General features: G+C 39.2%; 1 protein-coding gene across 1 annotated transcript in view; it reads right to left on the bottom strand.

Annotated features, from left to right (window-relative positions):
- Positions 1-13746, bottom strand: part of macf1a (microtubule actin crosslinking factor 1a) — a 258074-nt gene that overhangs the window by 1366 nt on the left and 242962 nt on the right. The window contains 11 exon segments of the mRNA XM_042506526.1: positions 1244-1366; positions 2725-2942; positions 6866-6928; positions 8115-8232; positions 9016-9033; positions 11569-11643; positions 11764-11918; positions 12013-12175; positions 12344-12504; positions 12642-12753; positions 12869-13057. Coding sequence (XP_042362460.1) covers positions 1244-1366; positions 2725-2942; positions 6866-6928; positions 8115-8232; positions 9016-9033; positions 11569-11643; positions 11764-11918; positions 12013-12175; positions 12344-12504; positions 12642-12753; positions 12869-13057 — 1395 coding nt within the window.

Below are 13746 nucleotides of genomic sequence, written 5' to 3'. Positions count from 1 at the left end.
CACATAAAGACTTGGACCACACACATTTCTACAAATGATGAATATTACTTGTTGATTTGATTTGCTTATAGATACTTTATATATGAATAAAACATTGATCTATTTTTGTTATTTATTAAACAGCTAATTATGTTCTTTGTTATTCTTTCTATAAAAAAGCTGAACATTTGTTTGTTTTAACTGATTAAAAGTAAAAAACACAAACATATTGAGATTACTCCACATAAGTCAAAAACTAGCAGCAAATCAAAGCAAATCAACAGATAATTGTTTGTAGGTTCATCACTAGCACCCTCTTAACATTGTGATTAAATAAACATTTTATTAAAAATAAATAAATAAATAAATTATGGCCGGTTTAAACAATGAATCGATATTAAATAAAACATTATTTTAAAAATAAAAATAGAATTGTTGCAATTTATTTTTTCCAATACATTATTCAACTCAGCAACTAATTGTTTCAGCTACTACACTGAACATTGTTTTAATAAATTTAATTTTGATTTTATTTATTTTACCTCTTTTATTTATGTTTTATTTTTTTATTTCCTTTTATTTTTAGTTTAATTGCTTTTATTTGTGTGGGTTTTTTTGTTTATTTATTTGTATTATTTTATTTTGACATTTTGCATCCTGCATTATTTGTCCTCTGGTTTTAATTTTCGTCTCGCTTGTGTTCAGCAGAGCTGTTTGGCTTTCTGTTGCTGTATTGCCTTCTTTGAATCCCATTTCTGCCTTGCTTTGTTTGTCAAAGCACTTTGTAAACTCTATTTTAAGAGCTGCGATATAAATACAGTAACATTATTATTATTGTCTAACATTACATGTGCTAAAAATACTTAAGATTTTCCTACATGAAACTTTCTTTATAAATAATATTGTTTAATGTTAAATAATGTCTTGATACATTGTTTAATATATGTCCTTGTTGAGTTAAAACCTCGCATCTTTAAAAAGTCATCTTTTCGGTTTTAGCTCGACCACACTGTGTTTATTCTCAGAGGTCGGAACATTTTCACAGCGCTGAAGAAATGATGCAATCTTTAACCCTGAGAAGATGATGTAATATTTAATTCAAACATCAAAACCACTGAAAGTGCAGGTTCAAAGTTTTCACATCAGCAGCAAAACTTTCTTCGTGGTGGAGTGCGAGCACCCGGGAGTTAGTGGGGGGGGGGGGGGGGGGGGGGGGGGGGGGGGGGGGGGGGGGGGGGGGGGGTGGGTGGGGTGAGTGTGTTACCTCGTGCCCAGGAGTGGTGTGGCTGTGACCGAGATCTGGGCAGCAGTGGCACTTGGTTGGCGTTGGAGTTTTACTGTGTGCCAGCCAGGGCTTGGCATAGTCACGCGAGTGAGTATGGGAGGACTAAAGGGAGGAAGGAAGGAAGGAGGGAAGGACGGAAGGAAGGAAGGGTGGAGGAGGAGAGCAAAGCAGCAAAAGAGAGAAGCCAACGAAGGAGGGAGGGAGTTATGGAGGGAAGGGGAGGAGCGAGGAAGTGCAGCGCAGTGTATTTTTGTGTAAGAGCAGATTTTTTTTTAAATTTAATAGTTTTTGACAGAGATCCCAACAGTGCAGGGAGGATTTTTTTTGAAGGCGGGTTAGCAGGTATGACAGGAACGAGGGGAAGAGGCAAAAAGATGAAAGACAAAAACAAAGAAACAAGAACAAAAAATAAAATTTCACAGTTAACGATGTGGTGATTTTTGACAACAGGAGGGTGACAACAACTGAACAATGTGTGACATAAACCCATAAAAACATTCAAAGACGCATACAAAGTCACCAGTGTGCAGTCAGCTGCTCACACACACAAACTCAACACAGCAATGACAGTAATGCTTTTACACAGTAATCAGACGACAAATGAAAAACATCACTGACATCAGATGACGACAACACTAATTAACTATATGCAGTCTGGTTGACAAAAAGCTACGTGAGTGTTTGTCCTCACAGTGACAGGAGACGGGTGAGACAGACAGAGTGTGTGCTGAAGGCGGAGCATGTTGTTCAGGTTTGTGTCGCTGTGTATGTGTGTGCTACTGTACTTTTTACAAGGTTCCCTGTAATGTGGCTGAATGAAGTTAGATTTCATTTCTTCTGTGTTTTATCTCAGCGTGAACACAAGCTACCTACAAGTTTTAAGATGCTCAAATTCAAGATTTTTCTTTTAAAGGTCCAGTGTGGAAGATTTGGAGGGATTTAGTGACATCTAGTGGTGAAGACTGCAGACTGCAACTAGCTGAAACTTCTCCGAAATAGAATTTCTTCCCTCTTTGTGGGAGGTTAGAGCCATTTGTCCATCCCACGCTATTGTAGAAGCATGTTGGCGTAACAAACCACATATAATATAAATGGCTCATTCTTAAATAACAAAAACACAGTAGTCTTATTTTCAGGTGACTGTACACTAAAGAAAACACGTAATATTATATTCCATTTCTGCCCGTATATCCCCCTAACTCCTGTGCACTGTACCTTTAAATCATTGAGGGTACATGCAGGCTGGTTATGTTTTGCAAAACTTCTATGATTCATGCAGTGCTAGTATTCCTGTTCTGTCATTAATGCAGAGTAATGAGTGGACATGAAGCAGAGAAACCCGTCATTGCAGGATGAAAAAATGAACCTAAAATAACCGGATCCAAGACATCTGACTGCTTTTAGCTCAATAAAATTAGATCCTGCCTCAGCTCTAAAATCAGACTCATGTCAGCTCTTACCCTGGATGATGCGGAGGCTGTCGGGGTGGCGGGGGCGGAGGGGGCAGAGGGCAAGGAGGCGCCGCTGTGGGAGGCCGAGGAGGAGGAGCGTGTGGGTGAGGCGTTGCGGGAGCCTGGTTTGGAGCGTCGACCTCGGGAGCGGAAGGCGGCCAGACCCTGAGAGGCTCCCTCGGGGAGGATGAACTTCTCCCTCAGCTCCAGGTTGGTGCGGCCGCGAGCTGCAGAGAGACAGAGAGAAGAGAGACAAGTGAGCCGGTCTGTTTGTGTCTGCCAACAGCGTTCCTCCAGCAGGGGGCGGCAGAGGCAGCGAGCAGAGTGAGGGAGAGAGTCAGTGCTTCCTTGGCTGCAGACATCAGAGTCCGTGCATGTTTCGTTTCAGAGTGCACGTGGGCGGGGTGTGTGTTTGGAGGGGTGGGGTTGAGGGATTCGTGGAGTCGTAAGTGCTCTTTGGTTGAGTTGTTTTTAAGGGGAGAGGTGAGTGAGAGTGTCTGAGTGCAAAAGTAGGAGGTAAATTAATCAATTCGATACGCAACTAAAGTCAGCAAGGCGTCCGCACGTTCTGGAGACACACTGTCATCGCTGCAGACAAATTCATCAAACTACTCCACGGCTCATTGTTCTCTTTTCACATATTTTCTCAGTTCATCGCCAGAGAAAACACTTTCTGCACTACAGAGATTATTTTCTCAAAGAGAGAGAGAATTAAAAAGCTGCTAACAGAGCGATGATTATATCTTTAAAGGAACAGTTCAACATTTTGGAAAATATGATCATACATATTTCTCCTCAGAATTAAAACTCACCACCAGGTAGGCTAGCCAAGAAATACTCACAACACATAATCCGTCAGGAAACCACAACTTTTCCCACTTTGGTTCACGTTCAAATTAAACAAGATATAACGTGTTAACAAGTGAGCTTCAGAGGCTCTGACAGAGTCGGGCGAGCTGCTTGTAATTTAATTTAGAAGTGACAGACGTTAGACTTATATTAATCTCCTCATCTGGTTCTTTACAAGAAAGTAAACGGCACCAAAGTGAAACCAGAAAGTTGCCGAAGTAAAAAATTCCATTCAAAATCCCATTAACATCTGTGAAAATGCTAATAGCTAAAACTCTAAACAGTATAGTTTGTCTTCATATGTTTAGATAAAGATGTGTTTTTTATTAAATCTAATGGTTATTTGATGATGTTATTTGAAGTGGCCTTTTATGAAGACCATTACATAAAAAACCTCAAACCTTTGCCGGTTAAACATCATGGCTCACAACGAGTCCATGTGTGAGTTGAGGGGGGGGTGAAATGAAATTTATTTAAAACAATACTGTTTGGAAAAATAATAATTTTAATAATAATTTTAACTGACCAGCATTTCTGGTGCTGACTGGTCAGGGGGTAGAAATGTTTAATGGTCTAGACGACTAATTGCACAAAAGTAAATTTTTTCAAACAGACGGAAATGAGAGTTTGCATTGAGTCACAGAGGCTGGTGGAATAGAGGCCAGCTCGGATGTGCCGTCATGAATTTGCCTCTCTATAATTGTATTTCCATATGTTGAACCATTCCTTTAAGCAATGGCATGTGTCTCCAGTTTTGTGAAATAATCACACAAACTTTTGTTGCGTATTTGCTTCAAAACATCTGAGGGTGGTGGGAGCAAAAAGCACAGCCTCTCTTCTCTCGTTTTTCTACAAAGCTCTCCAAGTTGATTTTCACTTCTTGCTGCGAAGGAGCATCTCGGCTCTGCTGTGTTTATACACAGCGTGTGTATAAATATATGTGGAGGTCATGCCTGGTTTATGCTTAGCGGGAGAGAGCCCAGAGATTCAGGGTTTCTCCCTTCTTCAAAAGACACTCAGCAGCATTCTCGGACAGAGAGTAGTGCAGCAGCCCCAGCAGACAACAACAAGCCTGGAGAAGCCAGCCACAAACAGAGAGAGAGAGAGAGAGAGAGGGTGAAAAAAAGAACAAAAAATAGAGAGAGATAGGAAAGACAGATTCAGAGAGGCAGCATGGAAGAAAAACAAAAAGAAAGAAGTGAAAAATAGGAGAAGAAGAGGAGGGCTGCAGCTAGCCGTAGCAGCAGTGCAACTTGTAGCCTCACGGCCATCGTCCCTAGCAACCGAACAGCAAGGCCGGTCAATTAAACGGGTGCACCCTGCAATTATGTCCCCCCTCAACGCCAGCCAGCCAGGTGCACCCTGTAATTGTGTCTCCCACCAACCAGCCATCACATTTAAAGGAGCGTTGGAAGCCAGCGTTATTAGAAACCCAGGCTGGCCACGCCCAGGTCTTACACACTCACTATCACTGTCGAACATGTGTAACACATTTTTAAACTAAGAAAAAACAAAACTAAAAAAAGAAGTGTAAGCAGTGTTCATTTTAACATGAAAACACGAGAATATTTAGGAAGTTTTATTACGTTGTCATCTTTTCTGCTGAGCATCTCCATTGGTTTCTTGTATTGTAAAATTCATCCATCTTTAACCCTTTGAAACTTGTGCTGCATTAGATGCCTTTAATAAGCTTTTTGACCCTTTGAAACCTGAGAGAATGAGGGGGGGGCAATGACCAACATGGCAAGAAATGTCCCACAGGTCACAATAAATCAGTAAAATAGGACAAGAAAATTACCTACAAATTACTTTTAAAAAAGTGGGAAGGATTATTTAAAAAAATGTCAAATGGGGAAAAATGTCTTGAAAACTATATTTCTAATTAGATCAATTTTACATTTAAAATTACATTACCGAAAAAATATATAACAAAATATATATAATAAATAAATATATATTTATATTTAAAATTACATCACAGAAAATATATAATGTAATGTAATGTAATGTATAATATAATATAATATAATATAATATAATATATATAATATAATATAATATAATATAATAGATAATATAATATAATATAATATAATATAATATAATATAATATAATATAATATAATATAATACGAAAGATCAATACATTCTTTTTTTCAGCACTTTTTAAGTTAATGTCTTGTTTGTCTTTTATCTTATTTAATAATTTTTGAGGGGGTTTTAGGTAATTTTTCTTTCAACATTTTTTTTTTTTTTTTTTACTGATCTCTTGCTGTTTTTTGGGCCATGTCTTAATAAGTTGCTTGTTGGCTTCTACCCATGTTTTTAAAAGAAATCAAACCAATTTGCTCAGGTTTCAAAGGGTTAATTCACACAAATAAAAGTACTTAAAATGAAATATTAAGACCAGGGGTTGGCCAAATCCTGCTTTTTAGTGAGTGAGGAAAGCAAAAAGCATGACGCAAACATGTGGCACACGGACAAGACTGACATCAATGCCTACACACACACACACACACAATCCCCATCACAGTTAGAAACACACACATACACACACACATATATATATATAGATATATAGAGACACAGAGAGCAGCTGTGGTTTAAGATGGAGACTGACAGCTGCACGGACCGATGGATGGATGGATGGATGGATGGATGAAGAGTGAGAGAGATGGAGTGACAGAGGAGCAGAGACAGAGGAAGTGTAGATACCTCGGCAGCAGAAATAGCCAGGAGTGACTGTCACTAAGAGACACAAGAGACAATGTGAAATAACAGCATGCGCATGGTGGAATGAAGAGTCTCTCTCTCTCTCTCTCTCACACACACACACACACACACACACACACACACACACACACACACACACACACAGATATTACTTTTTGGAACACACTCGTGCACACACACATAAACTGCTTTTGGAGTTGAGACAATCAAAAATCACTCACAAAGTCCATGAACACACACACACACACACACACACACACACACAGTTGACCAATGGGGGTCCAGATGAGCATCAGAGACCCCTGAGGGTGTTTCAGAAAGAGGTCAGGATATCAGCTTGCATGAGGGGCGACAGCCGGGGAGGGAGGGAGGTCAGGAGAGCAGAACAGTGGGGAGACATAACGTTAGTCAGGTGATCACAGTCAGCAAGGCACAGCAACAAGGCCAAACCAATCGAGAATGGGACAGAGAACAAGAAAAATCACAGAGTCACAGAGAGATAAAAACCAAAACAAACGGGGCGGAGGGAAGACAGGCGGTTAGGAGAGAGTGAAAGGAGAAGTCCAACCTATACGAGATGAGATGGAGCTACTGGAATCGGAGCGGAGAATCTTAAGTCCTGGATGTTGCACTGGGGAAAGAGAAAAAGGGAGGGAGGGAGGAAGAGAGAGGGGGAGGAAGAGGGGAGAGAACCATGCATCATGCAATACTACTGTTATTTGAAAGAGAATGAAGTAACACTACGACAGGACAGAGGCCGAGGAGGGAGAGAGTCGGCCGTGATTATACAGAAATAAAACAAAATAAGATGATGGACTCCTGGGAGGACTGACGGAGGACGGGCTCAGAGAGATTTTAGGAGATGGAGAGAGAAAGAGAGACACCGAATGAAGACGCCACTGGAAGGAAACACCGGAGAGAGAGAAGTGAGACGAGGCAGCGTTTCACTGCGTCACCTGCTGACGGACAACTTGTCAGTTTCCTCGGTGTGTTTTTTTCTTCAGCTCACTCCGCTGAACTGTGTGCTGTCACTCACTTTTCCTCGGTGGTGTAAATATGTCAAGAGCTCAGTGCAGGAGGCACATCTGGAGGTGTGTTTGTTTTTGTAAAGAGCGCGTGTGTGTGTGTGTTTGTGCCAGAGCCCGACCAATACAATCTGACAACCTCCTTCCAATACAACATTACAATTAAAATTTCTTTGAGCGACCATATATAGAAAACGTTTGTCGAGCCGGTCGCCAGAAAAATATAGTACTTTTCTGTAAACCACGGATACGTTATATTTGTACGTGTCATATGTATCAACATTTATAAAGTGTGAAGTGTATAAAGGCAGTTGTGTATAAAGTAGAGCTGACTACAAAAAACTGTCACAAAAAAATCTGTAGTTCTTTTCGAAACGTTTTATAGACTTCAGTTTTCATGTATGATACATACTGTTTGTTTATCTCAACTTCACAATGTTTGTTTTTATTGATACTAATTTAATTTCAAGTGAAAGTTACTGTGTGAAAAGTACTGTTATGTTTGTTTTTAGTGTTTTTGACAAATATACAGTTTTTACAGTTTCAACTGTAGTATGTCAAAAATGGATATAATAACCACATCAATTAAAAAAAAAATGTTTATTTTTAAAGAAGAAAAAATTTAAATCTGAAATCTGAAGAATCCATTATTGGTCAGGCTCCAGTGTGAATGTGAATGAAAGACAGTGAGACAGAGGAGGAAAAAGTTATGAGAGTGTGTGTGTGTGTGTGTGTGTGTGTGTGTGTGTGTGTGTGTTTGTGTAAGTGAGAGACAGAGTAAACATCACTCACCTCTGCATGGATCATTTTTGACCAGGAACTCGTCCAGAGCCATCCAACCACCTCCGACTCTCACCATCACGGTGCTGCGCAGAATCCTCACCAGACGCAGCTGCTGAGAGTCACCGAACTGACAAAGTAAAAAATAAAGGAGGAAGGGATGACGAGAAATGAGGAGCAAAGAGGGCAAGAAATATGTGAACGGGGGAGAAAACAGAAGAGTAGAATGGGAAGAGAGAAGAAAAAGGGAATCAGAAAAAGGAAACAAAGTCAGTGAGCAAATTAATCGTTGAAATATTGATTGTTGAGTTTAAATTAATTCACAGCGTCACACCAAGCAGCCCAAATCCGAACTGACGATCTGCTCTACTTCATGCAATTACAGAAAAACAAAACATGCACTGACGAAACTAAAGAGTCAATCTGATGATTCTCAGCCCGGTTCACCCAGCCACCCAAATACAAGCATCATCATGAACAGTAGAAATCACATTTTCAGTCTAAAGGTTTTATTGAAACCCGCCGAGCAAAGCAGAACTCCGAAGCTATTCGAGCAGAGGGAATTTTCTGGATCTCTCTCCACGCTGCTTGATTTGCTTCCCAGCTTCAGTCCGCAGCTCACTATATATCACCTAACCACTAATCACCACTGCAGCCATGTCACTGTCGCCTGCTTCGCATTGTGCAATTTGTCACTCTCAACACCAAACAAATCACAGCAGGAACACAACCGGACGGTGAAACCTGCTCACACGTTGCAAAGCCACAATAGAGTGCTTATTTTTAAAAAAATCATTATTTACTATGGAATTATAGTAAAAAAAAAAAAAAAAAAAAAAAAGGACAGCACTCCATTGGTGGGCAATACATGGAGCAGATTTCACACATCCAATCAGCGGAAACGTCACTTTACCTGGTTTCCGAGGAAGAACTACAATAAATCCAGAAGACACGGAGCACAGGAACACAAGGAGAAAGAAACAGAGCAGGAGTGAAACAACACGTACTGATCACTGCGGTCTGTAATGCTTGAATGGATTCTGTTTATATGTGAACAAGATCTTCTAAAAACTGCTTTACATAAATGGTTAAATTTCCTGGTATTTATCTGTTACTGGAGCTCAGAATTAGTTGTGTAAGCGAGAAGATGCAGCAGACATGAATGCCTGTGGATGTTATTATGAAGGCGCTTTTTAAAACTGCCAGCTGATGACGTGAGATGGAGGCAAAGACAGTGACGAAAAGTGAAGCCAGACACAAACACAAGATGAACAAATGTAACAAAAGCAAACTGGTGTGGTGTTAGTATCCCCAGTGTGCTGCAGTCACACACTGGATATCATTACCCAGAGGATAATGATGAGTGGACACACACTGTAGCAGTGGGAGTGATGGGCGATCCAGTTAAGTGCTGCTGAAAACAGAGTTTGTGACCGTTGTAAAATGCTGCATAGATACACACAGACTGCTGGGAGAACCATCAAAGCCACTGTAGCTGCAGTATGTTCTTATAATCCTATAAATTAGGATTATATTATTATATTATTATTTATAAGGCTTGAATCCTCTTAGGACTAAAGCTGCAACAATAATCCATTGACGGAAACTTATTTGCCATGTATTTTGATTATTGATTAATCATTATAGTAATTGTCTTAAGCAAAAAAAGCCAAACATTTGCTTGATTCATCCTGTTAAAATAAAAAAAACATTTAAAGACTTGGGCTATGGGATATTATACAGGGCATGATTACTGATTTTTTGACATTTTATTGACAAAGCAAAAAATCAATTAATTTGGACAATAATGGGCAGATTATCTCTTTTAAACCTGGACCAGCATCACCATTCTTTTGCTACTTTCAAAAGCCTTTCACAAATGTTTAAGCCTTTAAATCCAGTGCAAATTGGTGGGATTTCTTTTAAAAACATGGGGAAAAAAACGATGAGCAACTTGGTTAGAAATTTCCACAAACTGCAAGAAATTAATAGATTTGGAATGTTATTATAATAAAGCCTGAGAAAAATGTCTGGGGAAAAAATTAAAAAGCTACAATTACAATTAAATAATTATTATCATGATAACATATTATAACAGAATTATTATAAATTTTAAGCACCTCTTTCAGGTAATTTAATTTTTTTTTGTTTGCTTTTTTTAAACGTTCGTTTTCATTTATTTATTTTCACTAATTTTCAGGTAATTTTCTTTTACTTTTTACTCATTTCTTGCTCATTTTTGTGTGATTTCTTCTTTCATTGTTCATTGCCTTCTACTCATGATTTTGAAAGAAATAAAGCCAATTTGCTCAGGTTTTAAAGGGTTATCTGATATTGAAAATAAAATTTCCAATAGTTTATTAACATCTGTTTGTATTTGTAGGTTTGAAAATGTGTCTACCAAACTGGCTTCTTTAATTTTGTCTCTTCATAATCGGGAAAAGGATGCAAAAGCAGTTTTATTATAAGGCAGATTTCGGCAGTCAGTCACAAATTGGATTTTTTCAGTTTGATTTTAATTATTATTTCTGGTGTTTAAAGGAGTAAAACATTGATAAAATAAAGATGAACAAACAGATGAATATGAAATAGAATATGGGCACTGTGTTGCTGTATCTACAAGTCTCGTTCATTTGCTAAATGCATGTTTCGTTCACAGTTAATTTGGAATAAAACCTCTATAAACCTCGTTGGTTTGAAGCAGTGCTCATCACACCCAGCAGTCCAGCGTGTGTTTATACAGTCACATTTACATGGTTTTGTTAATGTTTTGGTGATAAAGAAGACTCAGCTGACATTCCTGGAGGGCTGTGAGATGTTATAAACATGTTATCTCAGTGTTATCATGACACGTAATGGTATGTTATGATACAGATGATTATTACTACACTGTGATATCATGATGTGAGATGGACACATGGGAGAAAATGTGAAGTTATGTTGAGAGGTTAATGGTGCCTGCTAGACAAATAAAGACAGACAGTTAAAAATAATTCATCAGAATTGGGTCAAACTTTGTTTGCAAAGTAACTTTTAGCTATTTCACGTTTTTTTTTTCATCTGTTAAAGTTTAGTCTTTTTCTTGCAAGTTAAGCAGAACTTGTTTATTTTTATGTAGTATTGATATAGAGTCCAGTTTTAGCAGCAGGGAGCAAAAAAATTAAGCACGTGGGTCATGTGCCGATCAATCACAGTAAACTTAAACTAAATATCAACCTGCTGTAAGTGACAGTCTTAACTGTCTGCTAATCTAAACATGAAGAAAATAGCTAACAATTATTTGCAAATGCCCTTTGACCCAGAACTGTAAACAGTTACAAACACAAAAACTGCAATGAACATTAACATTTTCTATTCTACAGTATCTATCTATTCTATAGTATATATTAAATTTTGTAACTTATTCTAATAATAATAATGATGAAATAATACTATTAAACTGAACTAGAGACTGATTTGAACTTACCCGGTATTTGTTCTCTCCTATCTGCTCCACTTGGAACCTCTTGGCACATTTGCACTGGGCCACCTGCCGAGTCACCTGCACGACAGACAACATGTCAGTGAATGCATTCAGGATACTAACCAGGTCTTTACTGGGCCTGTCTAAAGGCTGACTGGAGGCTTATTTCCACGTATATTTATTTAAAATTTTTCATACCTCATCCTCTATCTTATCAGCGTCTGTGGTGGGTCTGTAGGCGTCCTTGTTGGGATGCAGAGCAGCAACAAACTCGTAGTAGTCGATGTAACCGTCTCCGTCTCTGTCAAAGATGTCTGCCACTGCCGTCATCTCCAGCTTACTGGTGGGAAACTCTGCACAGACGCACAACAGAAATCCATAGATCATTTTATGTTTTTATGACTACCACAACAAGTCGCCCCAGCAACCAAACATGTCGTAACCTACTTGAAGCCAGGATGCCGTCGATAAACTCCTGCCGTGTGATCTTTCCATCCTGGTCCTTGTCGATGCGTCTGAAGAAATCCATGACGCGGGACTTCTTGTGGTTCATCCAGCGCATGTACTTTTTCCTCCATACATCAAAGTCAAAGTTGGCAAACTCTTTGAGCTGAAAAAGGAAGACGGAGCTTTAATACTTTTCACGTTATAGTAACAGAAAGAATGTGTGTTTTGGTAGCTTTCACGGACCAGAAAACTATCTATGTCGGTAATTAAAATTAGAACTGGTGCACATCTAAATGTCAGTGTGATCATGATGAGCTGACAGGACAGATACCTCCTCCAGTCTGTCCAGACCGTCGTTGAGTTTTCGCTGGCGGTCGAGAGCCAGCAGCCACACTTGCTGCCACTTGGCACAGAGCTGGTTGAGTCGAGGGTTTCCTCCGGAGAGCTGCATGGCTGCCTGCTGCTGCTGCTGCTGTTGTTGCTGGTGTTTGCCTGCAGAAGAAGCAAAGAGTTAATGAATCTCCTTTGTCACTTCTGATAAACTTTCTGTACTGCATGCGCTCACGTTTTCGTCACAGAGTGGGACATGATAATATTTGTGCATCAGAAGGTAAACACTGGTGACTTACGAGTTCCTCTCCTCTCAGCGAGGCTGCTGGGAGGCTCAGCTGGTTTTCTTTTGTAAGTCTTTGTCACTTTGTCGACGTCTGGCTGCTTCCTCGTCATCTCCTCCATAAACATCTGAGAACAAACACAGACAGTGAGTAATGGACGCTACAAACACGGGCAGGTTTAACAGATGCATTAAACTATGTTTTAGTTCCCCCAAAACATCTGATGAGTCAGTGAAGCCCACCTGGTGTTCTGTGATGAGTGTTTTGAGTTGTGGGATGTCCTGAGGAAGCGGCTCCGTGTCTCTCTGGACCAACGTGGTCTCAGCCCACTGTAGCCATGACAACAGCTCCTCCAGCAGGTTGGCGTTGTTGAGCACCTCCGTCAGAGCCGTCTCCAGACGCTGCTCATGCTGTTTGGCCCAAGTCAGCACCTGAGGGGGAAAAGGTGTTGATTAATACAAGACATTTCTATCTTGTTTTCATTATCGTTAAAATATGTCTCTCTTTAACCCTTTGCTGAAGCTCTTCCCAAAAACATGGAACGGCAGCAAGGTGCAACTTAACAATTAAAGTCCTAAGAATTAGCAAAAAAAGTAAAATGTTAGGGGTAAATACTTAAAATTAACAAAATATATAAATATAAAAAAGCAATATAGAAAATAATGAGAAATATATTTTTCTGTAACCTAACGTTAAATATGTAATTATAAATAATGTTTTTTCCAAATAGATTTTTTGATAATTGTTGGAATAATTCTCTCTTGCATTTTCATTTTCAGGTCATTGTCTTGTCATATTTTGTACATTTTTTTGCAATTTGCAGGACATTTAATGCCAAGTTACTGATTGCCCTCTTCCACATGATTTTGAAAGAAACAAACCAATTTGCTCACTTTTCAATGATTTAAATGCTAGTGAAAGGCATCTGAAAGCACCACATGAAAGACGATTTCATTTCAGGTTTTAAAGGATTAAATAAAGGTTAAAACGGGTCATAAATGTTGGTTCTTCCAAACTCTAAAGCTAAAACATTGAAAACCTCCAAAACAATATTTCACCTTATTACTCGACCAAGGACTAAAGTAATACATAAGAATATCTAGAGGATGAAAATGGATGT

This window comes from Plectropomus leopardus, chromosome 18 (assembly GCF_008729295.1).
Source record: "Plectropomus leopardus isolate mb chromosome 18, YSFRI_Pleo_2.0, whole genome shotgun sequence".
NCBI classification, from domain to species: Eukaryota; Metazoa; Chordata; class Actinopteri; order Perciformes; family Serranidae; genus Plectropomus; species Plectropomus leopardus.
This window is presented reverse-complemented; position numbering and strand designations above follow the sequence as displayed.